The sequence below is a fragment of the Phyllosticta citribraziliensis genome (assembly GCF_038025025.1).
Source record: "Phyllosticta citribraziliensis strain CPC 17464 chromosome Unknown J3D65scaffold_8, whole genome shotgun sequence".
Taxonomy (NCBI): domain Eukaryota; kingdom Fungi; phylum Ascomycota; class Dothideomycetes; order Botryosphaeriales; family Phyllostictaceae; genus Phyllosticta; species Phyllosticta citribraziliensis.
This window is the reverse complement of record NW_027117345.1, coordinates 251,410-277,433: the sequence shown is the minus strand read 5'-3', so window position 1 is coordinate 277,433 and position 26,024 is coordinate 251,410. Positions and strand designations below refer to the sequence as shown.

The window sequence follows — 26,024 nt, the reverse complement described above, 5'->3', positions numbered from 1 at the left end:
CCACTCCCGACGTTGGAGCTCCACTTCACACCGCACATCGACTCCCACCCGACTCGGACCCCAGACCGCACGACCCTCGCGGTCCTCCTGCTTCACATAACTCCCTCAACAATGTCTCGAGCAGCGCGTCGCGAGAGCGGTGCGACGGCTGTCAAAGGACCGGTTGAGGACGGCGGTGAGCTTCAGCTCCTCCAAGCCCACCTCTCCAGCTTGCGCCTTCAAGAAGCTCTCTCCGTTGATGACGACGAAGTTCCCCCTGCTAACCAGTTTGTTGATGATATAGACATTTGCCCCGTGTGCAAGTCGTCTCGCTACCTCAATCCAAACATGCGCTTCCTCATCAATCCCGAGTGCTACCACCAGATGTGCGAGAGCTGCGTCGATCGGATATACTCGCATGGCCCGGCCCCGTGTAGAGTCGCGGGCTGCAGCAAGACGCTGCGGAAGAATCGGTTCAGGAAAAAGACGTTTGAAGATGTGGAGATTGAAAGAGAAGTCGACATTCGGCGGCGAGTGGCTGCAGTGTGAGCCTCGCCACGCCCTCTCAAACAAAGCCATAATCCTAACTTTGCGCAGCTTCAACCGGCGAGAGGACGAATTCGAGTCCGTCCAGGACTACAACAACTACCTCAACGACGTCGAAGACGTGACGTACGACCTGATCTACCGCATCAACGTCGAAGCCGCCGAGGCCAAGCTGCGCCAGTACGCCGAGTCCAACGCGGGCTCGATCAAGGAAAACGCGTCGCTCGCCGAAGAAGAGGCCAGCGCATGGGAAGCGGCACAAGCCGAAGAAAAGGAGCAAACAAGACTGCGCCGCGAGGCCGCCGTGCGCGAAGACGAGGCCCTGGCGCGCGAGCGCCTCGAGGGCCGGCGCGACGTGCTCAACCAGCTGGCGTCGGGCCAGGGCGACGCAAACAAGATCACACAGGTGCATCTCAAGCGCGCCATGGCGACGCGGGCGTCAGGCTCCTCGCCCATGCCGCCCTCGGCGACGGCGGCGTCGTCCCGCCCCTCTGCCAACGCGGCCTCCGCGCCCCCGTCCAACGGCGCCCCCGGCTTCCAGATCAAGGGCCTCAAGAAACGCCTCCCCAAGGAACCGGAGAAGCCATTCGACCCCTTCGACGGCGACACGGACGCGCGCCAGTTCACGGTGCTCAAGGACCGCTACGACTGGGACTTCCTGGACAACTTCGCCAAGGCCGTCCCGGCGGCCGTCGCCGGCGGGTATGACTTCAGAGAGTACTACTCGCGCGCGCTGTGCGACGCGTTTGCCGGCTTCACCGTGTTCGTGCAGGATGAGCTGGCGGCGACTGAGGCGCCAGAGGTGGCGACGCAGGGGGCGGCGGCCGCCGCCGTGGCTGGTGCTGGTGCTGTTGGCGGCGATGTCAATATGGATGATGTTTTTTGAGAAAGCTCTGATACCCACGACGAATCTTGCATTTTTGCGTTGCATTTTAGGCGTTGGTTTGGTCGGTGCCGGGGGGGTGCGCTGCCATCTACAAAAGGATCGAGACATGGAGGAGCGTTGATATTTTGACTGGCTCTCTGGCGAAAGGGGGTGCTTTGATTTGCTGGAAAACGAAAGGAGAGGAGAGGAGAAAGAGGAGGTCTGCAAGATGGCGAGAAGCTGTAGTGCTCTACGCAGAGCTCCGCTGCCAAGTCACTTACTCTACATTGAACAAAGCAAAAGAAAGCTCATAAAGTGCCAATCCACCTTTCCAAACCTTGCGCAGCGAACCGTCCATCCGCCTCTCTCCACCTTCGCTAAAGTGATGCCCGTTCACCTACTTCCGCAGACTGACACTGCCCACCACATTAGCCTCACATAAAGTGGAAGAAACGGACGTGGTTGAGCGGCGGAATGATGTTTCTGTCATCGCGGACTTCTTCCACTCTTCGTCTTTGGCAACCGTTCACTTCATTGGTCAGCGATATGGCAGACGCATCAATAGATGATGGATGAATGATATCGCATTTTAACACTGCTGCCTCCCGTCGAGTCCTCTCCGCTAACTGAACAGCACATGACGCACGGATAGATGGATAGATAGATACACGGTCAAGGAAAGAAGAGACGAGGAAGAAGAGGAAGAGGGCGACGAAGGATAAAGAGGGAGAGGTAGAAGAAGAAAAGGATGTTAGAACGAGGCAAGCTACACCAGCTACCTAGGTATGTAGCTGCCAAACCGCGCCTCACTTCAGCATGATGCAAATTCTTTCCAGCACTACCACCACCCCATCGTTTTGTTCCGACTGTTCGTGACCTCTGCCTTCCATCAACTCAACGATCGCAACCCACGCCGCACTCGCGATCCCATCACTAATCCACTCTACCTGTAAAAGCCCTCTGCCTCATCTCTGCCACCTACTGGCGGCGCCGACGGTCCCTGTCCCTGCCCCCACATCTGTGGCGGCGCCTGCTGCTGCTGCTGATACGGCTGGTACGCAACGTACGTCTGCGCCGGGCTGGCAGAGCCGCCAGGAACAGCGGGCGGCGGGTGCGACGGCTGTTGTGGAGCCTGCGGCTGCTGATAGGGGTCCGACGGGCCAGGCGGGGCTTGTTGCTGTTGTTGCTGTTGTTGCTGCGGAGGATAGGCGGAGGAGGGAGAAGCGTCATAAGGAGCTGATGCTGGTTGTTGCGGTGGTGGTTGTGCGGGGTATGAGGCTTGGGCACCGGCTTCCGTCTGCTGCTGCTGCTGCTGTTGATACGAGTCGTAGGCTTGCTGCGGTGGTCGCGTGCCCACGGGGCTATTGGCCGCCATCTCGTGCGGATAAGCCATGGACTGCGGACGGCCGCCAGAACCTACGCGCTGCTGTTGCTGCTGCTGGGTATACGGATCACTGTTTGCTGGCGTAGGGCTGGACACTGCTGCCGGTGCGGATGGCGTCTGACCCGGTGCGACCATGAAGAAGGGCTGTGGCCCGTTTTGCGGTGGCGCCTGGTAGCCGTAACCCTTGTCCGGACCAGGAGAATAGTAGCGTTGCTGCGGGTCCTGCTGCGGAGGGCCACCTTGGGGTGCATATGCATTGTATGGTGCTCCCTGCGATGGTGGGGGTCCCGCGTAGCCAAACGGTGGTCGGCCGTAGCCAGGTTGGCCGGCTTGAGACATGGAGGCCTCCAAAAGGGCCTCGTAGTCTCGCCGTGCCTTGATGAATTTTTCGTTCAGTTGCGTAAAGTCGTCTACCACGTGTCAGATGGAACCAAGACTCGTACGGCAAACTCACCCTTCTTTTGCGAGTACTTTCCAATCAGCTCAATTAGCTTTGGCCGTATCGCCACCACCTGGTGGTACAACGTCTGCGCATATTAGCGTCATGCTGACTCGATTGCGCCTTAGCTTACCGTGACCTCCTCATTGTCTCTCGCGTCCGCAGTAGAAGTTGTGCTCAGCAGAGCCAGCAGCTTCTCGACGTTCTTGATTTGTCCAAAGACTTCACCCTCCATTTGCGCCTCTCTTTCCAGCTCTTCTCTTGTAGGGTCCTGCAGTTTTTCCACGTAGTTGAGAGGGAAAATGCCGACTTGGCCGCGCAGAGAACCCTTCCACCAATCCTTGTAGACCGACTCTAGCACGGCAATTATGTCACCCTTGCGGAATGCCAGTTCACCTGGCTCAGAGGGCGTAAAGTCGTAGAGCGCGCGGACACGATAGACTGTTGCTGCGGTTGTGCCAGAGGCAATAGCCTGCGATGGCGGCTGACTGCTGGGCTGCGGAGATGCTGCCGGCTGATTTGATTTGGCGGCGGTGGGTGCTGATACTTGATTCTCCTTGAGTGACAAAGCCAGAGCCATCTGCAGCTCTTCCTCCTCTTTTGAACGGTCTGCCTCTGTGATTTGCGTCTTTCCGGGCTTCGATGGGGGGCGCAGGGTTGGGTCTGCGTTGGGTCAGTTTGTAAGGTCCTGCCGGGACTAAGAAACCGTACTCTGGGTCTTGAGCCTCATATAGGCCTGCTCCATGATTCCGAGCTCTGGACTCTTGGAAAACATCTCCGTCCATTCTTCCATGCGCTCGAGAATCTTGGCCTTGACTTGCTGGTGCGTGTTCCGGTCGGCTGCCAGCCGGAGAAGTGCATCGGTGAAACTCCTCGAAGCCAACTCCTTGTGAATCTTGAGACCGCAGTTCTTTGAGAGGGCGTTCGCCAGCTTTGTACGTTCCATGTCAGCCACACAGTCCTCTATATCGTCATCGGCGAGCACCAACCTCTAATGTGTATAGCTGGACGTTGGCATTTCTGTGGGCGAGACGCTTGATGAGCGCAGCGACGACATCTCGAGCTCTACCATCCCCCGATCCAGGTCAGTCCATGCCATGGCTGCCAAGGTGTTTGTCCATCCCAGGCGCGGTCGATCAGGAATAGGGAAACGTACCCGCTCTCGGTGGCGCCGACCTTGTCGCAAACGTCCTACACGGTATTAGCCGGAGCGCGAGGTTGAGAGAAGGGTAAAATTGCGCACGAGAATGTACTCCCAATTTTCGCTCGTCAGGTTCTCGTCGGTAGCCTTGACTGTGAATCAGGAGCTGTTAGCATGGGCGCTGCCTGGGCGTGTCCAGCGGCGGGGCGGAGGTGAGGCACTAACCGACGACCTCGTCAAACTGATTCTGCTGGGCGCGAAACATGGAGAGCGAGGCAGTAGTTGTTCGGGAAATCAGGAGGAGAAAAAGTATCAAAGGACGACGAGTGGGATGGTCTGGTCGAATTGCTGCCGCCTAGTAGATGGGGAGCTCCGTCCATGGCATGGAACGAGGTCCGCGTGGGGCTTGGCACTGCGTCAGTCGCCGCCCGCACCCATGACCGCTCTCACTCCTCACTCTGCAACCTTCACTTCGTTGAATATCTACATGTATTATCCCAATTCACCATCTTCGCACTTCGTCTCTCAAACTCGACCTTCTACGCGCTCTCCTCACTGAAAACCACTTTCCGAACCGTCTTCCTTTGCTTTCGTCACTCCCAGACGTCACCCCGTCAGCGCCAGTTGCCTAATCGCTATGGTCAGCTCGCCCTCAAGCCATCAAGTCGGACTAACGTCGTTTCCCGCAGTCGAGCCACTGCCGTCTGTCCTCACAAGAGGCCGCAGCCTGTCCTCAATCTTGGATGTGTCGGGTCCGGTGGGCGCGTCGTAGTCGACGCTGAAAATGGTCACCGCGGTCTCGCATCCTTTCAGAGCGACGTCTGTCTCTCCGCGGAGGCTGCAATTGCCGTTGATGCACGCGTTGAGTCCTACGCCTTCGATATTCTCGCCTGAGAAGATTCCCGTGGCGTTGTTGTAGACTGCCTTGGTACTGAAAGCTCCGCCCGTCATGCGCGTGCGGACAAACGGCGGATCGATGCACGAATTGTCCTTGAAAGAGGTTATATCTGGATAATTGACACTGCGATGCACGCGTCAGCAAGAGACGATTCCGAGCTTTGGGGCATACCTGATGCCGTATCCCAACGGGAGGAGGCGCTCGCCCTGGGGCGTATTGTCAATCAACTGTTGGACCAGCTTGACCGTGAGATTTGCGCTGATGGTGGCAGGATCGGTCAATCCAGCCTCTGTCGGGCTTTTCACGTCTGTGTAGCTCCTCTGGCCGCCGTTGCTCCCAGCAGAGAAAGCAATGGCGGGAACGCCGCGCCCTACTGCCGCCGTCGTCGCGCCCATGGTGCCGCTGAGCGTATACAAGAACCCACCCAAGTTCTGGCCTACGTTGGGACCAGACACCAGGAGGTCGGGCGCGTTGACCTGGGGCCACACTTCGCCCATGACAAAGTCGAGATTGACAAACGTACACGCGGCCGGCGTGCCATTGTAGTACCAAATGTTGACGTCGTCCTTGTCGTGGCCCAATGAGGGAGCGCCTTTGAGAACAGAGTCGAATTCGCCGTTGGCCATCAAGATGCTTTCCCGAGTGAAGACTGACTAAACCCTGCATGAGCAGCTGACGTGAACGCTTGCAAAAGGAAAAAACTCACTCTGCCGCCTTGGCCCGAGTTGTCGACGACTGGGGCGACGAGCAGGACTTGGTGGCCAGCCTCTCTCAACAGGCGATATGTTTCTCGGATGTTTGCGCTCGCCCAGCCGTCATCGTTGTTGAGCAGTATGCGCAGGGCTTGGGCGGTTGAAAAGCAACATGAAATCGTCGCAATTATGAGGGCGAACGGAGGACGCATCTTGGGCGATTGGCAGTGTAAGAAGAGCGCGGGAAAAAAAGAACGAAGAGACGGCCCAGAAGACGTTGAAATACTTGGAGCTGCGATTTGTTGCGCAGGAAACCCTAGGACTATGGTTCCCCTGCAAGGATGAGCTAAGTTTGCATCTGCCGTCCCTAACACCAATCCCGTCATCCCCGACTGCCGCGTCGGACATGCCAAGAGCGAGGAACTCGTCAATTGTCTTTGTTGTTCTCTCAAAGTCATGGTCATGACGGTTGTTTTCAAACTGGCCCGGCAATGGTGCTCCTTGGAAAAAAAAAGACGGCCGATTGCACTGGCAAGACAACGAACGAATGGGGAGAACGTTAGCAAGGGCCGCGAGCTGAACTTATGACGTCCACTGCTGCGCTCTGGCAGCTTCATCAAGCGGCCTGGTGTCTCTGACAGCAGGCCTCGTTCGCTTCAAAAATGAGTTGGGCCACTCTACCTGCTCAACAGCGAATGGAATACTGGCTGCTTAGCGGGCGGGTGACCTCAGACATCTGAAGCTAGCTTCAATGAAGGTCTGCTCCAAAACAGTGAACTCCTCATTTTCCCCTCTCGTCGCATCTACCGGAGACAACACACGAGCAAGCCCGCACAAATTCCGTTCGACGCTCTGACGCCGAGCAGCAGAGCAAAAAGGAACCGACAGGAAAAAAAAGGCAAAAGAGGACTGCGAGGATCGAACCAATGCGTCTTTGCCAGATTAGGCTGACTTGCTGGATCACCGCTCGAATCGAGCCTTTTAATCTTGGCAGACGTACCGTTCGACCATCGTGTTTTCCTCTACAATCGAACTGATGTTTTTGGTTTATGTATTCAACATGGCTGGCCTCACAATGAACGAGGGAAGGGAATCGTTCTGTCCTGCCTACCTACGCAAGGTACGGTATGTGCATGGGCCGTCTACCTTCTCCCTCCATAAATGCCCGCAGCATTTGCAACACTGCGTTTATGCTGTGAACAGGATGGATGATGTTTGCGCGGGCGCACAGTGGGTGTTGAAAGAAATGAGATAGACCTCCAGGCAGTGCGAGTGCACTTAGGGAGCAGTCATTCATCGCCACAGCCAGACCCAGTCAACGAACGCGTCCAAATTGTTTACTGTCTCTTTTACTTCCGTCTTACCCTTTCTCTCTACACCATCAGCCTCTCCACCTGCCGTCAACCTCTCTGCCTCGCCGTCTTCTATCGTCGTCTTGCCGCGTTCCACCTCCCGCCTTTTGCCAAAGATTGTCGTCGCAAAGTCGGCAAAGTCATCCTGCCGCCGTCACCTTCTCGTCCTATGGGCCTTCTTTTGAAGATCTCTTCCGGCATACCGGCTACACGCGCTTTATCCGCCGTGTTTGAATGCTCTCGCTCCCTCCTCGGTCCCTTCCGGCATACATTTACGCACTTTCGCCTCGCGTTACGAACGCCCCATACTCCGGCCATTTAGCCTTCTCTAAACACCACGGCGGGGCCACCACCTTACCCTTTTCGCGGCAACCAGGGAAGCAATCGCCGCCAAAATCAAAATGATAGGCCTCAGATTCCGCAGCCACCGCGGCCATACTCTCCTCACCAGACACCATCAATGGGCTATCAGGGGCCTTACCGAGACCCGAAAACCGTCTTCATTCCAGTTCCTGCGGATTACGTATATGGTTATGGTGATGAGTGGCAGAACCCACAAGAACGTCCGCTCACTTCTCAGAGCGCCACCAACCTCCTTCCAAAGCCGCCGCCGTCGATTAAAGCGCCGCAGCCTACGCCGACTAGCAAGAATTCAGACCGCAGGGCCAGTATCACCGCCCAATGACTTCACTGAGGCAATGGAGGCGGCTACGCAGCCAGATGAGGTGGACTCTCTGGGCTCACCACCTGCCAAGCGTCCAAGAATCGAGGACTTTGAGGACCCTGACGACTACGTGGTAAAGGATGCTAGACCAAGCGAGCTAGCCAAAATCGAATCACTGGAGAAGGTGGAGCGGACTTCTGGCGCAGATATCGACACCATTCAGTCTGCATTGGCGGCTCATATGATGCTAATGCTTCTTGCCCACTTCAAGAAGCTCGTCGCAAAAGGAGAAGACTGCGCCTCAATCTAAGCTGGCGAGGCTTCCTTACCGGCTGGTCATGCTATGATGACCCTCTGGCCTCGTCCGGATCGTAACAGCGGCCAAGACGCCTGGCTGCACTGGGAGACTATTGACTCCCTGGTAAAGACAGAAAGTCGCCGCCTAGGAGATTCGACCACTACCCTCTTATTCTGTGAAGACCTCTCAATTCATTTCTATGGCTATGAGGACCCTACCACCCAGCAAGCCATCTCTCAAGGACATGTAGAGCAAGAAGAGGGCGGACAGTGGTATATCTCCTATGCCGGCACAGCCGCTCGACGACGGTGCTTCATTCCAGCCATCTCTACTGAGGTAGAGTCGATCACTTTTGCCTTCAACCGCAATGGCTCACACTGGGTTGCGGTACGCATCAAGATGGGGCTAAATGGTCCGACGCTTATAGTTTTGCCTCATTCCTAGCAGGACAAGTCTTCGAAACCAAGGGCCAAGCACCCGTTGAGACGTTGACTCAGCACATTGCGGACAAGAACATGGCCCCCGCCGAATCAGTATCGCAGATTTCGACCGTCGGTTAGGAACGACAGCAATGCGTAGCTTTCTTGAAAAGCACTTGACCGCGATGCCGCAGCGGGCTTCCTCTTTGTCTCTGTTGCCACAGCTCTTTGACCGGCCGCCGTTGCATGTACTGTACCCCTGTCCCCTGCTCCTACCAATGTACATGGTCCACACATACATATCTTTCCGTCGCCACGCGGCTTCGCGGTCTTCCCTCGCGCTCTGGCCGGCATACCCACCCCTACCTGTCTTGGGCGGGTGCAGCGAAAAGGATGGACGGCAGCGCGTGGATGCGTGGGTTGTGGGGTAAGTGTAGTGGAGTACTGCACATAGGAGTACACAGCGGAGAAGGTGAAGAAAGGCGAAGGCCAATGCTGCGCTGCGCCGTTCACTTCACGCTCGCTCGCTCGCTCGCACGCCAGCGAGGACAGGCCGCTTTGCGTCTGCCGGTCGGGCTCTGCGCGCGACGACCACCGCCTGTCTCTGCTTGAGGCAAGTTTGCCACGCTGCCGGTACTGTACGCGGTGGCGTGGGCAGAGGACGGAGAAGGCGGTGGTCAGTGGTGGATGGCCGCCCCCGACTGGTCGACCGCTTGTTGGTCTGCGAGCTGCGAGGCTGCCTTGCTCTTTTCTTATCGTCCACCGCCCACCGCCAGATGTGTTGATACATGGATGGATGGATGGATGATGGCCGTGGACAGATGCAGACCGCCTGCCCGTCCATATTGACGCGTGGGTGGTGAGTTTGTGCGTGCCGTCCTGTCCTGTCCTGACAATGCGTCTCCGCGCCCAGCGAGGTTGGTCGGCCAGCCAGGCTGTCAATGAGTTCCGTGGAGAGAGTGAAGAGAGATGGGACAGTCTCTTCCACCACCACAACGCAGCGCATAATCGACCGCGCCATAGCATCCGTACCGTGACGTTGGGCGGCAGACCAGACCAGTACGCACGCGACTCTGCCCCTCAAGCAGCAACGATGGGCAGACATGGCGCGCGCCTATGCCTCCCACAGACCGCACACGCACGCCCTCGAGTCCGTCCATCCGCACGTCCATCCATCCATCCATCATCGAACACGAAAAACAGCAAAAAAAAGCCCCGACCGCGCGCGAGTCATCGGCAGCACAACAAACGCCCGGCATAATTTCCCCACCGGCGCCGCCATCCACAAACGACCTAACGATCGTCACCACTCTCTTGAATAATAACTGCGCACAACTCACGGGTGTAATGCAGTGCGGCCCCGATGTTTTACGAGATGGGGGAGCGCGATTGGACGAGGCGCGCACGGGAGCTACGCGCAAGCGTATTGATTTTCAGGGGGAGGCGCGGAGCGGCTCCACCGCTTGCACCCAGAAACCGTCTGGCTCGCTTTGCGCATCTTGCCTGTTGCGGTGGTGCGGTGCGGTTCCTTGTGGAATGTGTGGGGCGGCGGGCGTGTGGGCACGGACGGTTAGGTGTGGAATGGTTGGTTGGCGGGCTCGATGATGTGGTTGAGCTCGGCGTGATTTGTCGCGGTGTTGTTGCTTGTTTGATGGTGGCTACCGGTACCTTTTCCGTTGGTGGTCGGCGTTGCGGATGTGGATGGTATGTATATATGTGATTGAGTTTCCACACGAGACGAGACGTGTATGGAGAGGGAGAGGCGCGCCTGGGAATCAATCCACGGACGCGAGATCGACAGCAGCGGTCTGGTGCTGGTCAAGGGAGACAGATGCGTACATACACAGGCAGGCGGGCGGGAGTTTGTCGATGGGCAATTCAGCAAACCATCCGCCTCCTCTCTCTTGTTTTGCCCGTCTGTCTCAATCGCACCTTTTTCGTGTTGCGTGTTGCCAACCACAAACAAGGTCCATCCTTCGCCTCCACGCGAGAGGAGAGGCCGGCCGGTGGTGTGCTCCGGCGTGTGCATGCGCGCTATGAACGCGACTCGGCACCGTTTTTCCAGCAGGCCGGTGTGTGCGTGCGCGCGCCCACTTCGAGTGCCGAGCCATCCAACGCACAATGAGGAGGGCAAAAAGAGCCGGTCTCTGGTGCTGTTGGTGTGCTTTGCTGGTGCTCGATGCTGGTCTCCAGCAGCAGCAGTGGGGGAAAACTCGTCAAAGGGCGTGCGGGCGTGGGTGCGTGCGATGCGCCTGTGTGCCGAGGCATCATCATCGTCCGTCGGCGAGGCTCGAGACCTACCTTACCTACCTGCCTACCTCCATATCTAAGCGAGGCGAGGCGAGGCGGTTATGGTGCGGTGAGCAAAGTCGACTGGGCCCAAGAAACTATGGACAGCCGTTAGTTAGCCACGTCGAATGATGCAGGGCCAGATTGATACGACGATAGATGAAGAGCCCACCCAGACCCATTCTCCCTCTCAGCGGCGGCAACAGTTCCCCTGTGGACAAGTATGCCATATCACCGCAATCGGCGCATGCGGGCAGCCAGCAGCGGGATAACGAGCCGTTAAACCCCTCACTCAAGCACCAAGACCGACTGCGGGTCGGAAGCCGAGCGAGAAGAGTTGATGGAGGCGAGTGAGCGAGCCAGTGAGCCAGCCAGCCAGCGAGCGAGCGGAGGTGATGTGGGAAAACAATCTTGGCCTCCGATGCGAGATTTGCTGTCGTTGCTTGGGTGTCTCTTCTTGTCCGACCGAGTGATTATGGCAAAGATGAGATGAGTTGTGGATGCCTCATGGTTACTGCTGGGGCTGCTGCTTGGCGCCGATTGCGGGATGCGTTGATGCTTGGCTTTTGGCTGCCGTTGTCGCTGTTTCTGTCGCTGTTGCTGTTGCTGGCTGCCGGACGAATGCTCCTTGGGCGTCGCTGTGTCGCTCTCATGGGGCATGACTGCTCCCCGAGTGCAGTAGTTGCAGTGAACCATGTCTCGTTCTTTCGACACCCACTGTGCCGTAGGTCCTAAGCTCTTCTGTAGGTGGAGGCCGGTGCAGTAGGTAAGATTGCCTGCCGCGAATGCACGTGAGAAGAGCGCACTTTGGGAAAGAATGCCCGCCAACATGCTCAACGAGACAAAACGCCCAAGACGATGCTCAAGAACCATGACCGACTTGAAAATGGTGTAGAGAAAAGACTCGAGTAGAGAAACCAACTCCAAAAAGAAACAGGCACAACCAAATTGAACATTTTTCGTTGAATTCATTACCTCTGTAGTGGTATTAAGGTCTATCGTCTATACTAGCGAGGAGGTAGTATCTCAAAGGAAAACGGAAAAACAGAACAGCAAGAGAGTATAAAACCCCAAAATCTCTTGACTTTGACTAGAAAAAACCCATCAATCATCCAAGCGCCTGCGTCCTTCAAGCCGAACTTTTGTTTGTACGAGACTCGAGAGGACCGGTGGGACACATGATCGTGCAATTATCATCCAAAAACCATCAGCTACTAATCTAGTCCTCTTCCTCTTCGGCAGCCTTCTCGACGACCGAGTAGCTGTTCTTGCCATCGGGGGTGATCGAGTGCTCAAAGGCGAGCTTGCTGATGCGGCCGATGATGTTCTCGAGGCGCTCGTTCTTGTTGCTGCGGTTCTTGCGGCCAAGGTTGTCGAGCCACGGGATGCGGTTGAGGAGGAAGTAGACAATGGCGATGATGATGGTGACACCGATCGAGTAACACCAGACAACGACGACGGTGACGACGTCGGTCCAGCCGTCGAGGCGCTGGTTGAAGGGAGTGGGAGGGCTGGTGATTTGGGGCTTGCCCGAGAGCCAACCGAAGATACAGAAGATGGTCGCCAGGACGTCGACACCGAAGATGGCGCCGACGAGCTGCCACGAGGGCCAGGTCTTGCCGCCACGGGTGACGAAGATGAGCCAGTTCTCGGTGAGCGAGACTTCGAGGAAGAGGATTTCCTGGACGGAGCCAAAGTTCTGGACGATACCGCCGTTGCTGAGGAACATGGAGCCACGGATGATCCAGGTACCGGCAGCAAGCAAGATGCCGAGGATGACCGAGATGATCCAGATCTTGGGAAGCTGCCACTCGACGGGGCGCTCGTCAGAAAAGGCGTTGTCGTAGGCGACGGCGACGGTGGCCAAGTCGGCAAACAGGGCAATGAAGACGATGAGCTCGACACGGATGGTCTCGTTGATGATGATCATGGAGGTGACGAGGTAAAGCTCAAGGTGGAGACAGAGAGCGATACGGTACTGGATGTAGGCCTTCATGCGGTTGAAAATCTGGCGAGAGATCTTGATGGCGAGGACAATGGTGGAAAGACCGGGGGCAAGGAAGACAATGTCGGCGGCAGCCTGGGCAGCCTCGGTGGAACCTTCGACGGCAATACCGCAGTCGGCCTTCTTGAGCGAGGGAGCGTCGTTGACACCGTCACCAGTCATGGCAGTCAAGTGACCACGCTGCTGGAGCATCTCGACGACCTGGTACTTGTGCTCGGGGAAGACTTCGGCGAAACCGTCGGCAGACTCGACAAGGTCGTACTGGGTGGAGCCGGTGAGACCGCCGTGGATCAGCTTCTCGGAGTTGTAGACCTTGGTACCGAGAGCAAGCATCTTGCAAGTCTCCTTGGCAATGGCAATGGCGTCACCAGTAAGCATCTTGACGGGGACACCAAGGTTCTGGGCCTCGAGGATGGTCTGGGCAGTGTCCTCACGGGGAGGGTCAAACATGGAGAGGAGACCAAGCAGGATCCAGTCACCGTCGTTCTTCTGGTAGGCAACACCAAGCGAACGGAAACCACGGCGGGCAAACTCGGTGGCCTTGTCGCGGTACAGGTCGGCGACCTCCTTGGAGCAGTTGGACAGGTTGACAATGGCCTTGGGGGCACCCTTGGCGCAGACGTACTTGTCGCCGTTGAGCCAGCAGACGGTGGTGATGCGCTTGGAGACGGGGTCGAAAGGAGTGAACTTCTCGGTCCTCCAGGGCTGCTGGAGAATCTCACGGGCCTTGGGGTAACGCTTGAGCGACAGAATGGTGACCTTGTCAATGGGGTCGAGCGACTTGATGTTGTGGGACGAGGCGAGAGCGGCGCAGGCCATCATCCAGTTGACATCCTGGCCCTCGGCAACGTAAGGCTCGCGCAGAGACAGCTGGTTGGCAGTGAGGGTACCGGTCTTGTCGGAGCAGAGAACGTCGACACCAGCAAGCGACTCAATGGCAGTGAGCTTCTGGACAATGGCCTTCTCCTCGGCAAGGTATGCGGCACCGACAGCGAGCGTGGTGGTGGTAACGACGGGAAGACCGACGGGGACACCGACGATCAAGAGAATGAGGGCGTAGTGCAGCAGGTTGATGGAGCTGTTCTCGGGCGTCGCAATCTTGAGGTGACGGAAGAAGCCGCCAATCCAGGAGACGAGGATGAAGAAGACGACGAGAACCAGCAGCGACGTTCCAATGGAGTCCATGATGGCCTTGAAGTGACCAGAGTCCTTGGCGCCAGCGACGAGGGTAGCGGTGCGACCGACGAAGGAGAACTTGGCCGAGGTCAGGGCAATACCGTACGCCTTGCCGCGCTTGCAGCCAGTGGTGTAGTAGCAGACATCGCCCATGAACTTGTCGACAGCGAGCGATTCACCAGTAATGGCAGACTGGTCGCAAGCAACGAGGGGCTGGCCGAAACGGTGCGTCTTGTCCTGCTCGTCCTCGTCCTCGCCCTCGTCATCGGGGTCGTCCTCCTTGAACTTGTCCGAGTCGCGGAGCTCCTTGTAGCGCTCAAAGTCCTGGGGGCTCGAGTAGTCGCAGATGAGACGAACGTCGGCGGGAACGGTCTGGCCTTCCTCGAGGACGATGATGTCACCGGGGACGATTTCACGGGCGAGGATGCTTTGCTCGCGGCCGTCGCGGACGACGGTGGCGCGCATGGCAATGTCTCCCTTGAGCGAAGCGACGACATCGGCGGCCTGCTTCTCCTGGTACCAACCGACAATGGCGTTGAGCATCAGAATACCAATGATGACACCAAAGTCGATCCAGTCGCGGAGACCGGCGGCGAGCAGAACGGCCAACTCCATGGCTGCAGCGGTCGTTAGCGAATCACGTGCCAGGAACGGAAACCGCCCAGGAACATGGATGCTGCCACTTACTGTACAGGACGGGACCCTGGAAGAAACCAAGGAACTTGAGGAACAGGTTCTCCTTCTCGGTGGAGATTTCGTTCCAGCCGAAGCGCTTGCGGCGCGATTGGACGTCGCCATCGGTGATGCCTTGGTTGATGTCGGCCTCGAGCCAAGCAGGAGGGACTACACCAGTGTCGGCGGTAGCAGTGCCCTTGTTGCTGCGCCAGAAGGCCCACCAGGGCTTCTTGGCGGCGGTGACATCGCCCTCCTCAGCGCCCTCGGCCTCGGCGGCCTTGGGGTCGCGGTAGGTGGTGATGAACTTTTGGAGCGCGGCGTATTCGTCGAGGCCTTCATATTCGTCGACTCGGGCGGGCTCGTCATGGGCCGCGTCGCCCTTTTCGATATCCTTGTTGGACTTCTTTCCCATTTTGGATTAGGTTGGATAGGTGTTGGGGAGGGGGGGAGGTAAAGAGGAGGCAGAACGAGCGAGGAGAAAAAGTTTTATAGAGGGAGGGGAGATTTCAGTTCCGCCCGCGACGCGATGATTGCTTGAACTTGACGGCGCCTGGCGCAACCCACACTTGTCGCTCGATCAAACACGAGAAGACGAACAAGAGTGAAGAAGAGAAAGGCTTGTGACGAGGGCCGGGGCGAAGGCGCCTTTATGAGAGATGGCTGGGCGGATGATGATTGCACAGGGCACCACCGGAGAAACGGCGAGAGAGAGGTAGCGGCGTCAGTCGGGGGTGCATGTGGGTGGCCCAGGGCAACAAGCCTGTGTGACGTTTAAGCCGAGCAAATGATTGCCGTTCGATCCGCCGCCATGGCCGCCCTTGAGAGCCGCGCGATTTTTTGTCTGCTGGAGGGAGTGCCTCTGGCCCAGCCCGTGGGACTGCTGCTACTCGGAGATTGAGGACGGCTTTCCGATAAGCGACACGCTCGCAGCAAAACAGACGGGCGGCCACCCACCAACAATCCATGTTTGAGAAGAAGAAATTTCTTGTCTCTTTCGCTCTCTCCCTCTCGCTCCCTCTGTCTTCTCTCACCAAGCCGTCTTCGCCCTCGGCCTCCGCCTCCGCCTCCGGCTTCCCTCTGACCGCTGCTTATCCCATCCACCGCCTTTCACTGCCGACGCACGCGTCCCTCGCACCGACAATCCATCAGCAGGTAGGTCGAAGCTCCAAGCTAGCGAGAAACGTAGCGCCGGCTCGAGGTATCAAGTGTCCTGTGTGTCGAGAGCCCGCACAACTGGCAGCTGTGGGCGCCTTGCTCTGACCATAACTTGGCTCTGCATCCTTTGCATTCCTCTTCGTCGCTGTCCGATCTCCGCACCGCACCGCATCCAGAGGCCGAGCCGCCCCGCGACACGACGTCCTGAATGTGACGTTTGCGCTCTCGGTGCCCTCCAGGCCGCCTCTCGACACCTCTGGCCGGCACCCACGGGGTCTCGACTAGACAGAGCCCAGAGACGATTGCTACATGGCGGACGGCAGGCGGCGTGGATCTGCAGGGTGCTGGGGCGGGCGGCCGAGCAGCGGTGGGTGGAGCGCCTGGAGATGAAAACAGTGGAGTCGGTCCAGCCAGTCAAGCCTAGCGCAGATTCAGAAGAAGGGCACGACAGGAATGTGCCTGAGCCGTCGCCCTACCCGACGGCGAGTGACGAGTGACGTGAGCAAGCGCGCACAGTGACGGCGCCGGCGAGGGGACGGTGTATTGTCCGCAAGTGAGAGCTGAGAGAAGCGTTGGGTTAGCACCAGCCCAGGTTAGCCTGAGGTGGATGGATGGATCAACCTAAGGTAGCCTAGCGTGGCCGCGGCCCGTGCCCACGCGCTTGCAGTGGCCAACGTGGCCCGTCCAATCAGCGGCAACCGCGCGCCTTCGGTGCAGGCTTCTCCCGCAGATAGCTGCCATGCTGAGCTGCAGTGACAGCAAATTCTATGAGCAAGTCGGCCGAACCACCCACCTCCAACACCGGTACTCAGTCCTCGTCAATTGTCTCGACTCCCGCCGCTTCTTGTCCTCGTCTGCATGAAACAAATTCTTCCTGCCCTCTGCCCTCTGCCCCTCCAGGCCTCCTTGCCGCTGTCCGAATCGGCCCGTCTGCAGCCAACCTCCGCTCTCTTCTCTCACGCCTCAGCGCTCTTCCTCTGCCCCAAAACCGAGTGCGGCGCGCGTGCATGCCACCTTGCCCGATCCGTTGCTCATTGCTCGTCCTGTCGGTCCTCATTCCAGAGCCACCTGCGCGCCATGTCCCCGTGTCACCGATACTCAAGCCGGAATACGGTCCTCATCTGCGCGTGCAATCTCGACCGCCCTGTCCAGTGCACTCGTCTCCTCCCTCTCCGCATTGGCATCCTGCCCCGACCGGCCGACGCCCTTTTTTCTTCCTTGCCCCGGATTTTTGCATGAGACAAGCAGGGCCGAGAGTCTGGAGTAATCCCTCGCCTGTGGGAGGCCGCCTCAACACCTCTCCTCCTGATGCCCGCCGCCTGGACTGCTGCCGTGCCTTTGCTCGTCCCCCCGTATGCGCCGATGAACATGTCGGCCATGCTTTGCATTATTATTTGACCGCCTGCCAAGCGCTCCTCTTTTCTTGCATCATACATGTCAATCTGGGGGAGACATGTCATCATAATCCTGCCCCCCCCAAGAGCAACCTCCGGCTCCCAAAGGAACGCATGCCGCCAATGCCCGCTAGTCAGGACCCAGTCTGTCTCCCTCGGCCCGTTATGCGGCTACCAGCCGGCCAGCCTCAGCTTCAAAGACGGCCCCTCTGATTCGCTGCCCGGCCCCAGCAGCAATGGGGGCCGACGCTAGGGAACTTATTCCCGCGTCAGGCATTTCCTCTCTCCGCGTGGGGTATGCCGCAACTCGTCTGGCGGGCGGTGGCAAGGACGAAAGACATCGTCTCCCTCTTCCCCCCCAAGGCCGGCAGGCCAAGACCGCCACCGGCGTACCAGATTTCGCGCATCGCAAAGCGGTACTCGAGCTGATCTCCCGCGCCCAGTCAAACAGTCAAGCACCGCCGTCTGACTAACAGGATTGCCCTACCACCTACTAGCCAGGTGCAACACAGCAACGACGCACTCTTCTTGGCAATTGGCAGCCTTGGGGCATGCTCGGTCTCCGTGGCTGGGTCTTGGAAGTAGCAGAGTCGTTGCACCGTTACCTGTTTCTGATGGGGCACAGCAGTCATGGCACCAACAAAATGACTTGCTGCTGCTACTACTCGTGCGGATTGCAATCAAAAAGGGGCCGCGAGCAAAACGAGATGAGGCCAAGAGCAGCTCGACGGCGCGGCGAAGCTATACTGACGCGGTATTCGTATTGCTTCACAGACGCTGCTCTCTGTGCGGCAATTGACCAATTAATCCGTCGCCGCTGCCAGCCCCCTCCCCCTTCCAAGCCCAACCTCCTGTCTGCAAGCGGCGACTTGCCCGTGTACTCGTGATCGCACACATTCAAAGTTACTTGACCGTTGTCTGGGGGAAGCACTAACCGCCAGTCCATCTTTCGGCTGTTGTCGACTACGGCCATTTTCCTTTGCATCTCGCAGTGCGTCGTCTGCCATTCACCTACACGTCTACTTACATAGTTACCTATCCATAGGCAGCCATCTACCTCCCAGCTTCAACCCTGCCTCCACCGCGCCACACACCACCGCCACACCACCCCCTGGCGGCCGGCGGGCTAACTAACCAGATAGCCAACCGACCAAGTGCTAAACAAGCCAGCCAGACAGCCAACCAGCCAGCCAGACAGCCAACCAGCCAGCCAGCCAGCTCGACGACTCGAAACCCCAACCGACGAGCCGGGTTCCAGTTCCAGGACACGACGACCAACGGCCGGGACGGGACGGGACGGACCGCCCCGCCACGCGCCGCTGTTTTCCTTCACCCCCTCCCCCCTGTGCCTTACCTATCTCAACCATACCTGGCAGCGGATCCGTCGCGTTGGTTAGGCAGGATAGATGGTGGTGGCAGTGCTCGTCGGGGACAGGCAAGGGTGTAGCGGCCTTGTTCGGATCACTACGGTTAGTTGGGTCTGCGAGATGCTGCCGCCGTTTCCGCTTCCGCTTCCGCCGCCGCGTCGGATACCTTCGCCGTACCGCGCTGTAGGGCTGAGATTCGGTGGTGGTGGTTGTGCGTGATGGGGGGGCGGAGGGAGGGAGAACGCTGCGCGAGTGAGGCATTTACGACGCGTTGCGTTGCGCTGTGGCGCCGATGACAAGATGGCAAATGACAGATGATAGATGACAGATGGGTGGCAAACGGTAGGGTCACGACTACCAAGAAGGGATGTGGGAGACAGTAGCAGCTGGTCAGCAGTAGAGCATGTGGTTTGTGCCATTTCGCTCCCCGTCAGTTCAGTCAGTCTATCAGCCGCCACTCCAGCCTCTCTCCCTCCTCACACGCGTGGTCTGTGGAACCTGTCTACCTACCTACCACTACCCCTAGAGTGCCCGCCGTGCCCGCCAGCGCGGTATCAATCGTCAGGGGGATTTGCATCGCCACCAGAGAGGCGAGCCGGGCGGCCGTCGCCACTCCCCCACCCCCTGGTGTGTTTGGACCACGCTCTCCACAGAAACCAAAGCAGACCGGCCAGCAACGTGTGGATGTGGATGTGGGGGCACATACCGCCCGTTCGTTCGTTCGTTGGGTCGAGACTGTACTGGTGCCTGAGGATGTGTCGATGTGGTGATGTGCGGTGGCGAATCAGATGCGCATAGCCAGCCAGCACGATCTCTGACTACGCGTTGAATGATTGATCAACGTTTTTCTGGATGCTTCTTTTCCTAGGAGTACGCCTCGTCTTTCCTCGCTGTTTCTAGAAGGAATCGGTGCTCCTCGCCGTGAGGACGAGTCTCGGAGATCTCTCAATTGGCCTGACGGCGTATGTATGTGCATTAATCGCTCGCGCGGGCGAGGCAGGCACAGGCTCCAGGACTGCAGACTAAGAAAATAGGTAGGGATCAGTGAGACCATACTGAGCAGGGCAAGCAAGGTTGAGCCCGCAAGGTCGGGGTGTGCAAGGCAGAATGATGCGGTTCGTGGTCTGGGAGGGCGTTTGCGTGGGGGTTCTGGCTTTGGTTAGGGTGTTCGGTACAGGTGGATGGTGGTGATAGGGCTGAGCGATTTTTACCCCTACCCTGTGCCTCGTCCCCTACCTACCCAGCTGGGCAGGGACATGGGAGGCCATGCTTTATTGGAGCATTGTTCCGCCACGCAGTTCTTTTCTTTGTTGTGATGCTGCCACGGTGTGTGGGTGACGACGGGGAGGCCGGAGCGACCTCTCGACGTCAATCTTGGATTCACCTCACTCACGTGGCGCATTGCCGTGTTGGGAAGGCGCGGACGGGATGGAGAGCAATGGAGGGTGTGCCACGCTACCGCTAGTTTCAACTTCAGTCGACGTAGGTTCCTCTCTCTCTTCTCTACCAGCAACTCCAAACGTCTGGGCTTCTTTCTGCCATCTCTCTTTTTTCCACCGTCGCCGCCGTCATTTCTTTCGACCCTCTCCTCCCCCAGCCGTCGCCACGCCTCCAAGGCAGGCTTCCTCGGCCGACGCGCCATGATACCACAACGGACGACGCGCGCTCGCTCGCCGTTCGCTGACCACCCGATATTGGTCTTACTACCACCTTCCCGGCACTTGCCACGCCGCACGCGGCCTCGAGCCGCACAGCCGAAACCACCGAGCGGTAATGAATAATGGGAGCCATGACTATTGGATGCGGCAGAGGGCGAAAATGCCTCGAAACAAAGAAACGATAAACCAAGGCCAGGACAGGACAGGGCGCCCGCATCATCATCATTCAAGGAGTCGAGAAAATGCCGCGTATCATGGCGGCAGAGGCGGCGGCGGCTGCAGCAGCAGCTGCAACAGCCAGCGGGCAGAACCCGCATATTGCTGCTGCTGCTGCTGCTGCTGCTGGGCTGTACACCTTATCGCATCGCATCGCATCACCGTCGGATCCGAGGCTGGAGCGAACGTGAACCTTCATGGCGACCACACCTAACACCACCACCTGCCCGTCTGTTCATCGTCCGCGTTCGCAGTTGAATAGGAGAAGAGCAGGACGTGTAGTCGTGCTCCGGATCATGTCCGCGCCGCACCGAAGAGACCCGAGTTATCTACACCTATGGAAGGCGTCGAGCTGTAGGTACATGCAATTGGTGGTGTGGTTTGGAGGACAGCCTGTTCTCAGCCTGTTCTCCTCTTCAACACGGATTTCATCCGGCATCCTGTCGCTTCGGGCAATCGGATCGGCAGCATTGCAGCGGTTGGCTCAGAGCTTCGCAGCCGCCAGCAGCAGACCAAAAAGTCGCAAAAGACATCCGCCAGGCCGACCAGCCACCTGCCTTCGCCGGACACGAATGCGAGCCAACAAATGTCATGCAAATGCAATAGCGTATGCGCGCCATGCTGACTGGAGGGAATAAGCAAGGGCAGCAATGGCAAATTCAGCCGCCGACGTCAGGGCACAGCAGCGGAAAACCCGACCCCAAACACGCAGCTCTGGGACGGGGAAGCCGGCACGCGACTGACCAAAGGCGCAAGCCATCGCCGGTGTCATCAATGCGCATTGCCGCAGACGACGCGTCGTGTTTCTCGCCAGGTCGCGTCGGGCGCAGAGAGGGGAGCGGCGAGGGGGGAGTCGGCCGGCGACTCGACGTGCGGATAGAGGCCATACGTCAGACAGGCATGCTCCCAGTGCATCAATACGGGGACCAGGTTTGTGCGGGTGTCTCCGCTGCGCGATTTTCTTCGGCGTCGGGCTACCGTCTCCGTCTTCTGCTGGGGTCCTTCAGTCCGCATCTCCGTCTGGGCTGCCAGGCGCCCACGCCAGGGCCTATGGGCGTGCCTCTGGTGCTTTGCAACAACTCCAACGACAACGCTCTGCCCTTGCGACGCTCAAGATGGAGAGGCATTTGGGTCTAAGACAGGCGCCGCCTATGGTGTAGCTGTCTCTTTCTTATTTCCTGTTCCATGTCCTCTTTTCTCTCGTCGCTCCTAAGATTTCATCACGCAAGTCGCCTTGCAGAGAGGCGCCCCGTCCTCGCGACGTCTTTTCCATTTTTACGTTTCTTCCTCACTTTTCGCCGTCGCGTCCATTCTCTCACCACTCGCTGTTTCACATGGAGCCGTTGCGCCAATGAAAATTCTTTCTTTGCGCAGAAACCCGCGCACCACGCCGTCGTCGTTGGGGTAGGGCGTTCAACAACAACACCAGGGCCTCCCTGGCATGCCTGCGTGGGGTAGCCAGGGAACAAAAAGCGTTGAAGTCGCCGCCGCTTGCCTGATCGGGTAGGTCACCTAAAAAGCCATCGGTACGCTTCCCGGCTTGCCTGCTTTGACACTGTTGTGACCGAGCAGGCGGTACGCGCGTGGGATGTGGCTCGCCTCTCTTGCTTCTGTTTCATCCTTTCTGTCGAGCTTCCTGTTTTTGAGCTTTTGACTTTTCATGCTTTTACGTCTTTTCGCCCGCGGACGGCGAGTATCGGTATGGACAAGGAACGTCAGACCTGTTCGCCCCAAGTTGCCACTGCATGCTCAGCTGGCTGAACACTCCAACGAAGAAAAACCGCGTCGCCACCTGCAGAGCCGTCTTGCCAGGTCGTCGGATCTGGGTCCAAGACCTCGGCAGGGGCCCAAGTTTTTTCCTTCAACCCGCCTGGGCTTCCCTGTCCTCTGCCGTGCCGACCGAAGCGCGACCCCCGGCCTAGACTGCCGAACGGCAAGCACTGAAGACACGGAAGGACCTGCGAGCGGTTGAGCGCGCGCGCAAGCGCCCTCTTGCCGGGCGGCCCGACCCTACCGCTTCTGACTGACCCTTGCGTTGGTCTTGCTGGTCTGCTCAACGGTGCTGTTGATGAGTGCGTGAGTAAGCATCCGTTTTGCAGCAAATGCCGCGCGCGCGAGGCTTTTTCAGCTGTCAATGGCGTTTTCGCGATGACGTTGCCTTTTCGCGGCTCTTACGGCAGCGGGCTGCGCGGATGGCAATCAGTGGTGATGACATGGAGGTAGGTGGAGAGGAAGAACATCGCCTTTGGCGCAGAGACGTGGAATTTGCGGGATGCCAACGGCGACCGGCCACGACGGCGATGACGAGTCGTTGTCTGGTGTCGACCACCTGCCTGGCTAACCGACTGCGCGCAGTTCGACTCGTCCGCAATGGTATTTCCTCATTGGGTAGGAGCAGCGCGCCGGGCACAGTATCACAAACGCGTCCAATCTTCGCGTAACATCTTCTCCTCTTACTCGCGATGACGCAAACATCGAGGAGAAAGTCAAGATCCGGCATCAAATCAGCCACTTGGGCTGTCGCCGGCGCGAGCGTGGTAAAACTATCTGTCTACATTCCGGTAATCAGCCCAGTAGTCAGCCACCCATGGCAGCCAGCCATACTGCCACTGTTGCTGCCCTGCAGAGGACGCCTCCTCGTACGAAAGAACGGATGGTGCCCGATGACCAGCACCATCACCACCAACACCACCAATAGCGCTACTTACACCAACGAGACAGACAGGCGTCAAAAGCACGAACAGCCGCCCATCCACCCATTTGTCAGCTCCGCGCGCGCGGACGAAACCAACAACGATCCCAAAACCGCCACGCCGGCTCGCCGCCCGTTGACAGACAGGCGGGCAAGCCCATCCGCCCTCCGGCCCCGTTCCCGTGGGTGCACCGACCTTGTGGACGGGAATAGTTTGGGTCCGGCGACGGGTGTCTGCGTGCGTGCCGGGTGGGTGGACTGGTGCCGTGCTAGCTCACGGGCTAAGGTGGCCAGCAAGCCACGCGATGTCGGCACACTACCGGTACCGTCATGTGGCAGCTGCGCCAGGAGAGTGCCGAATCTGCCGGTAGTCAATGGCTCTTTGGAATGGTGTGACGGGGTGGCTTTTGGTGTTGGTGTCGTTGTTGTTGTTGGTGGTGGTGATGTTGACCGCACCCGCAACGCGCCAGGCCACGCCAGGCGGTAGGGCTGGCTGGCTGGCTAGGGTCTGCCGTGATGCGTTCTAGAATGCGAGCGCCACTCCCTGCTGCGCCTGGAGATGTGCTAGGTAGGTCTTGTGGCTGTGCTGTGCTTTCTCTCCATCTCTCTGCTATCTCTCGCTCTCTATGGAGGGTGGGTGTTGATAGAAACGAGACCTGGTGACGGGAGTGTGATCAGGGGGCCTTGATCTTCTGCTGCAATTACGCTGAGGAAGCATTTCCTCACTGCCGCAGCCAGAATTTGGGAGTCAGTCTCAGTTCTTTCGACGCCGCACTGTGTCTCCATCTCTTTCTCCTGGACTACTTACTCCTCGGTCAGGGGTGGCATACATTCTTGCTTATTGGCCTTTTCGACTAAGTCAGCTTGGTAAAGGATATAGGTAAGAGGGGGTAAGTCGAGTCGATTTCTTTCTTGTACACCATAGTACTCTGCATGTTAATCGTCCAGAACCTCCCTCCATCTCACTAACCACTTTACAGTCTCTATTCCGTACTCGCTACTACCACAATGCAAAAAGCACGACAAACATCTCAATGCCCGTCCATTCATCTGCTGCTCCAGACAAGCGTGTCCCCCTGACTCTGAATCTCAACTACGCTCCCTCCCTCCCTCCGCCTCGGCCCCTCAATTTCTCATTTACTGTCGCCATCGCCGTCAGGGACGTACGTGCGACCCAGAATAGAAAGCAAAGACACGCCTGCAACCAACCAACCGACCAACCACTCATCCGCCGCCCATCGTCCCTCGTCCCATCTCCCAAGCCTCTTGGCACCGCCGATCCGCATCCTAAATCCCGCCCCCTTCTGCCTTTCTACCTCGTACGCGCCGCTGACGACTCCACCCGCGCCAAGCACGCACGCTTGTATGTGTCTATCCACCAGCGACGATGCGTCCGTCCGTCCATCCTCCGTCGCTCGGCGGACCTGCCATGCCCAGCCCGTGCATTCGTGTTTCACTGAAATGCGCCGACGCCCCACGGGACAGAAAAAGAGCGAGAGAGAGGAGAAAATCTGCCAAGCGCCGGCGGTGATGGCGGAAACGCTTGGCGGCGTGCCGCCGTGCTCGCTGTGCTGTGTAGCGTTGCGTCGCGTTGCGTTGCGTCGGGGACTTATCGTTGCACGCAGACCGCAGACCGGCCGGATAGGTACCGTAGCAGCTAGGCGCCCGCCCAGCGCGCGCGCCAAGGCTCGCTGTCGTTTCGTTTCGCTTGAGACGCTCTGCTTGTGAGCGGTGCGGATGCCGTTGCGTGCTGGTGCTGCTGGCGTTGCGTGCTGCGGCGCGTGGGTGCGCGTAGCGGAGGTCGGGAGGGAATGCCATCGTCGTCGTCATGGTCGTCGTGTTGTTTGATTTCATCTCGCCTCTCCGCCTGTCCAACCCAGCGGGTTGTTTGCTTGGCACCTCGTGGCCAGGCGTATTGCGTAGAGCGCTTTCCTTTCTTATCTCGCCGTCCGTCGCCTCATCTCGTCTCGTCTCGTCTTGTCTCAATTGGGATAATCGCGCAGTCGGTGCGTCGAAGTGTTCCTCTGCATCGAAGAAGCGTGGATGGGCACCTGCGTCCTTGGCTCGGTGACCACAGGGCAGGCATGGCGACATGCATGTCTCGATGCGTATCACATCGTGGCGGACTTGATCTTGTGCGTCGGCGGAGAGTCTTGTCCAGCCGTTTTGGGCGCCGCGTGCATCTATCCATGGGTGCGTGGGATAGAGCGCTGTTGGCTGCCAAGGCGACACGAGAGGCTATGTGCGAGACGAGATTATGGTGAGCGAAGCGCCGCTCTATTCTTTGATGGGGGGGGGGGGGGGGGGGGGGGGGGGGGGGTGGAGTGGGTGTGGTGAGCCGCAGGGGCAGCTATGATGAAGGACTGGTTCGATTCTAGGAAAAGGGGCTCGAGACGGCGATGAGGTTTCGAGTCCGAAGAGAGAAGACGCAGTGGTAAGGGAGTGGCGGCATGCTTTTTCGTCGACCAAACTGCAGACTCTTGTGGAGTATACGTCCGTTGTGTGTGTGTGTGCTGATAGTTCACAGGTATTCTGCGTCTTGAATACCTTCAGTCAGTGGCAAATGACCGCTCCCTCAGCATGACTGGAGCAGCACACGACTGTTCCCTGGACGCAACCACGGTAGAGGTGGGCTTTCAACATCTAGCTGTGGTAGGGAATGAATGCTCTCTGAACGCAGCTACAGTCTCACTGCCATCTACCCACGTCTTCAAAATCCA

General features: G+C 58.3%; 8 protein-coding genes across 8 annotated transcripts; 3 read left to right on the top strand and 5 right to left on the bottom strand.

Moving 5' to 3' along the window:
* The first annotated feature begins 31 nt into the window (after nt 1–31).
* J3D65DRAFT_629027 (CDK-activating kinase assembly factor MAT1-domain-containing protein) lies at nt 32–1,711 on the top strand. Its single transcript, XM_066800697.1, has 3 exons — nt 32–175; nt 284–524; nt 577–1,711. Exons 1-3 carry the CDS (start codon nt 112–114, stop codon nt 1,409–1,411), a joined length of 1,140 nt encoding a protein of 379 aa, XP_066653524.1. The 5' UTR covers nt 32–111; the 3' UTR covers nt 1,412–1,711.
* Nucleotides 1,712–1,960: 249 nt separating this feature from the next.
* Nucleotides 1,961–4,746, bottom strand: J3D65DRAFT_629022 (class E vacuolar protein-sorting machinery protein HSE1). Its single transcript, XM_066800696.1, has 8 exons — nt 4,580–4,746; nt 4,457–4,506; nt 4,370–4,404; nt 4,203–4,278; nt 3,925–4,144; nt 3,347–3,876; nt 3,229–3,301; nt 1,961–3,184 (listed from the first exon to the last, which is right to left on the bottom strand). Exons 1-8 carry the CDS (start codon nt 4,617–4,619, stop codon nt 2,334–2,336), a joined length of 1,875 nt encoding a protein of 624 aa, XP_066653523.1. The 5' UTR covers nt 4,620–4,746; the 3' UTR covers nt 1,961–2,333.
* On the bottom strand, nt 4,747–6,244 carry J3D65DRAFT_629020 (5'/3'-nucleotidase sure). Its single transcript, XM_066800695.1, has 4 exons — nt 5,959–6,244; nt 5,424–5,905; nt 5,030–5,375; nt 4,747–4,982 (listed from the first exon to the last, which is right to left on the bottom strand). Exons 1-4 carry the CDS (start codon nt 6,154–6,156, stop codon nt 4,857–4,859), a joined length of 1,152 nt encoding a protein of 383 aa, XP_066653522.1. The 5' UTR covers nt 6,157–6,244; the 3' UTR covers nt 4,747–4,856.
* A 4,784-nt stretch (nt 6,245–11,028) lies between these two features.
* J3D65DRAFT_424000 (uncharacterized protein) lies at nt 11,029–12,062 on the bottom strand. The gene has a single exon (XM_066796131.1). It carries the CDS (start codon nt 11,936–11,938, stop codon nt 11,255–11,257), a length of 684 nt encoding a protein of 227 aa, XP_066653521.1. The 5' UTR covers nt 11,939–12,062; the 3' UTR covers nt 11,029–11,254.
* On the bottom strand, nt 12,062–15,484 carry J3D65DRAFT_423809 (uncharacterized protein). Its single transcript, XM_066796129.1, has 2 exons — nt 14,835–15,484; nt 12,062–14,764 (listed from the first exon to the last, which is right to left on the bottom strand). The coding sequence occupies exons 1-2, from the start codon at nt 15,232–15,234 to the stop codon at nt 12,186–12,188; spliced, it is 2,979 nt and encodes a 992-aa protein (XP_066653520.1). The 5' UTR covers nt 15,235–15,484; the 3' UTR covers nt 12,062–12,185.
* Nucleotides 15,485–19,421: 3,937 nt separating this feature from the next.
* J3D65DRAFT_629003 (uncharacterized protein) lies at nt 19,422–20,993 on the bottom strand. Its single transcript, XM_066800694.1, has 2 exons — nt 19,956–20,993; nt 19,422–19,760 (listed from the first exon to the last, which is right to left on the bottom strand). Exons 1-2 carry the CDS (start codon nt 20,711–20,713, stop codon nt 19,523–19,525), a joined length of 996 nt encoding a protein of 331 aa, XP_066653519.1. The 5' UTR covers nt 20,714–20,993; the 3' UTR covers nt 19,422–19,522.
* A 1,836-nt stretch (nt 20,994–22,829) lies between these two features.
* Nucleotides 22,830–23,950, top strand: J3D65DRAFT_423507 (uncharacterized protein). Its single transcript, XM_066796128.1, has one exon. The coding sequence runs from the start codon at nt 23,075–23,077 to the stop codon at nt 23,789–23,791; it is 717 nt and encodes a 238-aa protein (XP_066653518.1). The 5' UTR covers nt 22,830–23,074; the 3' UTR covers nt 23,792–23,950.
* Nucleotides 23,951–24,776: 826 nt separating this feature from the next.
* Nucleotides 24,777–25,599, top strand: J3D65DRAFT_628997 (uncharacterized protein). Its single transcript, XM_066800693.1, has one exon. It carries the CDS (start codon nt 25,116–25,118, stop codon nt 25,566–25,568), a length of 453 nt encoding a protein of 150 aa, XP_066653517.1. The 5' UTR covers nt 24,777–25,115; the 3' UTR covers nt 25,569–25,599.
* The last annotated feature ends 425 nt before the right edge of the window (nt 25,600–26,024 follow it).

What these genes read in the sequence shown, in the direction of transcription:
- J3D65DRAFT_629022 (XM_066800696.1), bottom strand. Translation starts at nt 4,619, where the DNA reads ATGTTTCGCGCCCAGCAGAATCAGTTTGACGAGGTCGTCG. An exon ending in GTCGGCGCCACCGAGAGCGG is followed by an intron (nt 4,279 to 4,369) that starts GTACGTTTCCCT and finishes GGGGGATGGTAG; the next exon opens with AGCTCGAGATGTCGTCGCTG. An exon ending in GAGACAATGAGGAGGTCACG is followed by an intron (nt 3,302 to 3,346) that starts GTAAGCTAAGGC and finishes TAATATGCGCAG; the next exon opens with ACGTTGTACCACCAGGTGGT.
- J3D65DRAFT_424000 (XM_066796131.1), bottom strand. Translation starts at nt 11,938, where the DNA reads ATGAATTCAACGAAAAATGTTCAATTTGGTTGTGCCTGTTTCTTTTTG.
- J3D65DRAFT_628997 (XM_066800693.1), top strand. Translation starts at nt 25,116, where the DNA reads ATGCCATCGTCGTCGTCATGGTCGTCGTGTTGTTTGATTTCATCTCGC.
- J3D65DRAFT_423809 (XM_066796129.1), bottom strand. Translation starts at nt 15,234, where the DNA reads ATGGGAAAGAAGTCCAACAAGGATATCGAAAAGGGCGACGCGGCCCAT. An exon ending in CCAGGGTCCCGTCCTGTACA is followed by an intron (nt 14,765 to 14,834) that starts GTAAGTGGCAGC and finishes CGACCGCTGCAG; the next exon opens with CCATGGAGTTGGCCGTTCTG.
- J3D65DRAFT_629020 (XM_066800695.1), bottom strand. Translation starts at nt 6,156, where the DNA reads ATGCGTCCTCCGTTCGCCCTCATAATTGCGACGATTTCATGTTGCTTT. An exon ending in CCGTTGGGATACGGCATCAG is followed by an intron (nt 5,376 to 5,423) that starts GTATGCCCCAAA and finishes CGTGCATCGCAG; the next exon opens with TGTCAATTATCCAGATATAA. An exon ending in GCTCGACTGCGGGAAACGAC is followed by an intron (nt 4,983 to 5,029) that starts GTTAGTCCGACT and finishes CATAGCGATTAG; the next exon opens with GCAACTGGCGCTGACGGGGT.
- J3D65DRAFT_629027 (XM_066800697.1), top strand. Translation starts at nt 112, where the DNA reads ATGTCTCGAGCAGCGCGTCGCGAGAGCGGTGCGACGGCTGTCAAAGGA. An exon ending in AGGACCGGTTGAGGACGGCG is followed by an intron (nt 176 to 283) that starts GTGAGCTTCAGC and finishes TTGATGATATAG; the next exon opens with ACATTTGCCCCGTGTGCAAG. An exon ending in CGGCGGCGAGTGGCTGCAGT is followed by an intron (nt 525 to 576) that starts GTGAGCCTCGCC and finishes AACTTTGCGCAG; the next exon opens with CTTCAACCGGCGAGAGGACG.
- J3D65DRAFT_423507 (XM_066796128.1), top strand. Translation starts at nt 23,075, where the DNA reads ATGACGCAAACATCGAGGAGAAAGTCAAGATCCGGCATCAAATCAGCC.
- J3D65DRAFT_629003 (XM_066800694.1), bottom strand. Translation starts at nt 20,713, where the DNA reads ATGCGGGTTCTGCCCGCTGGCTGTTGCAGCTGCTGCTGCAGCCGCCGC. An exon ending in GGTAGGGGACGAGGCACAGG is followed by an intron (nt 19,761 to 19,955) that starts GTAGGGGTAAAA and finishes CTATTTTCTTAG; the next exon opens with TCTGCAGTCCTGGAGCCTGT.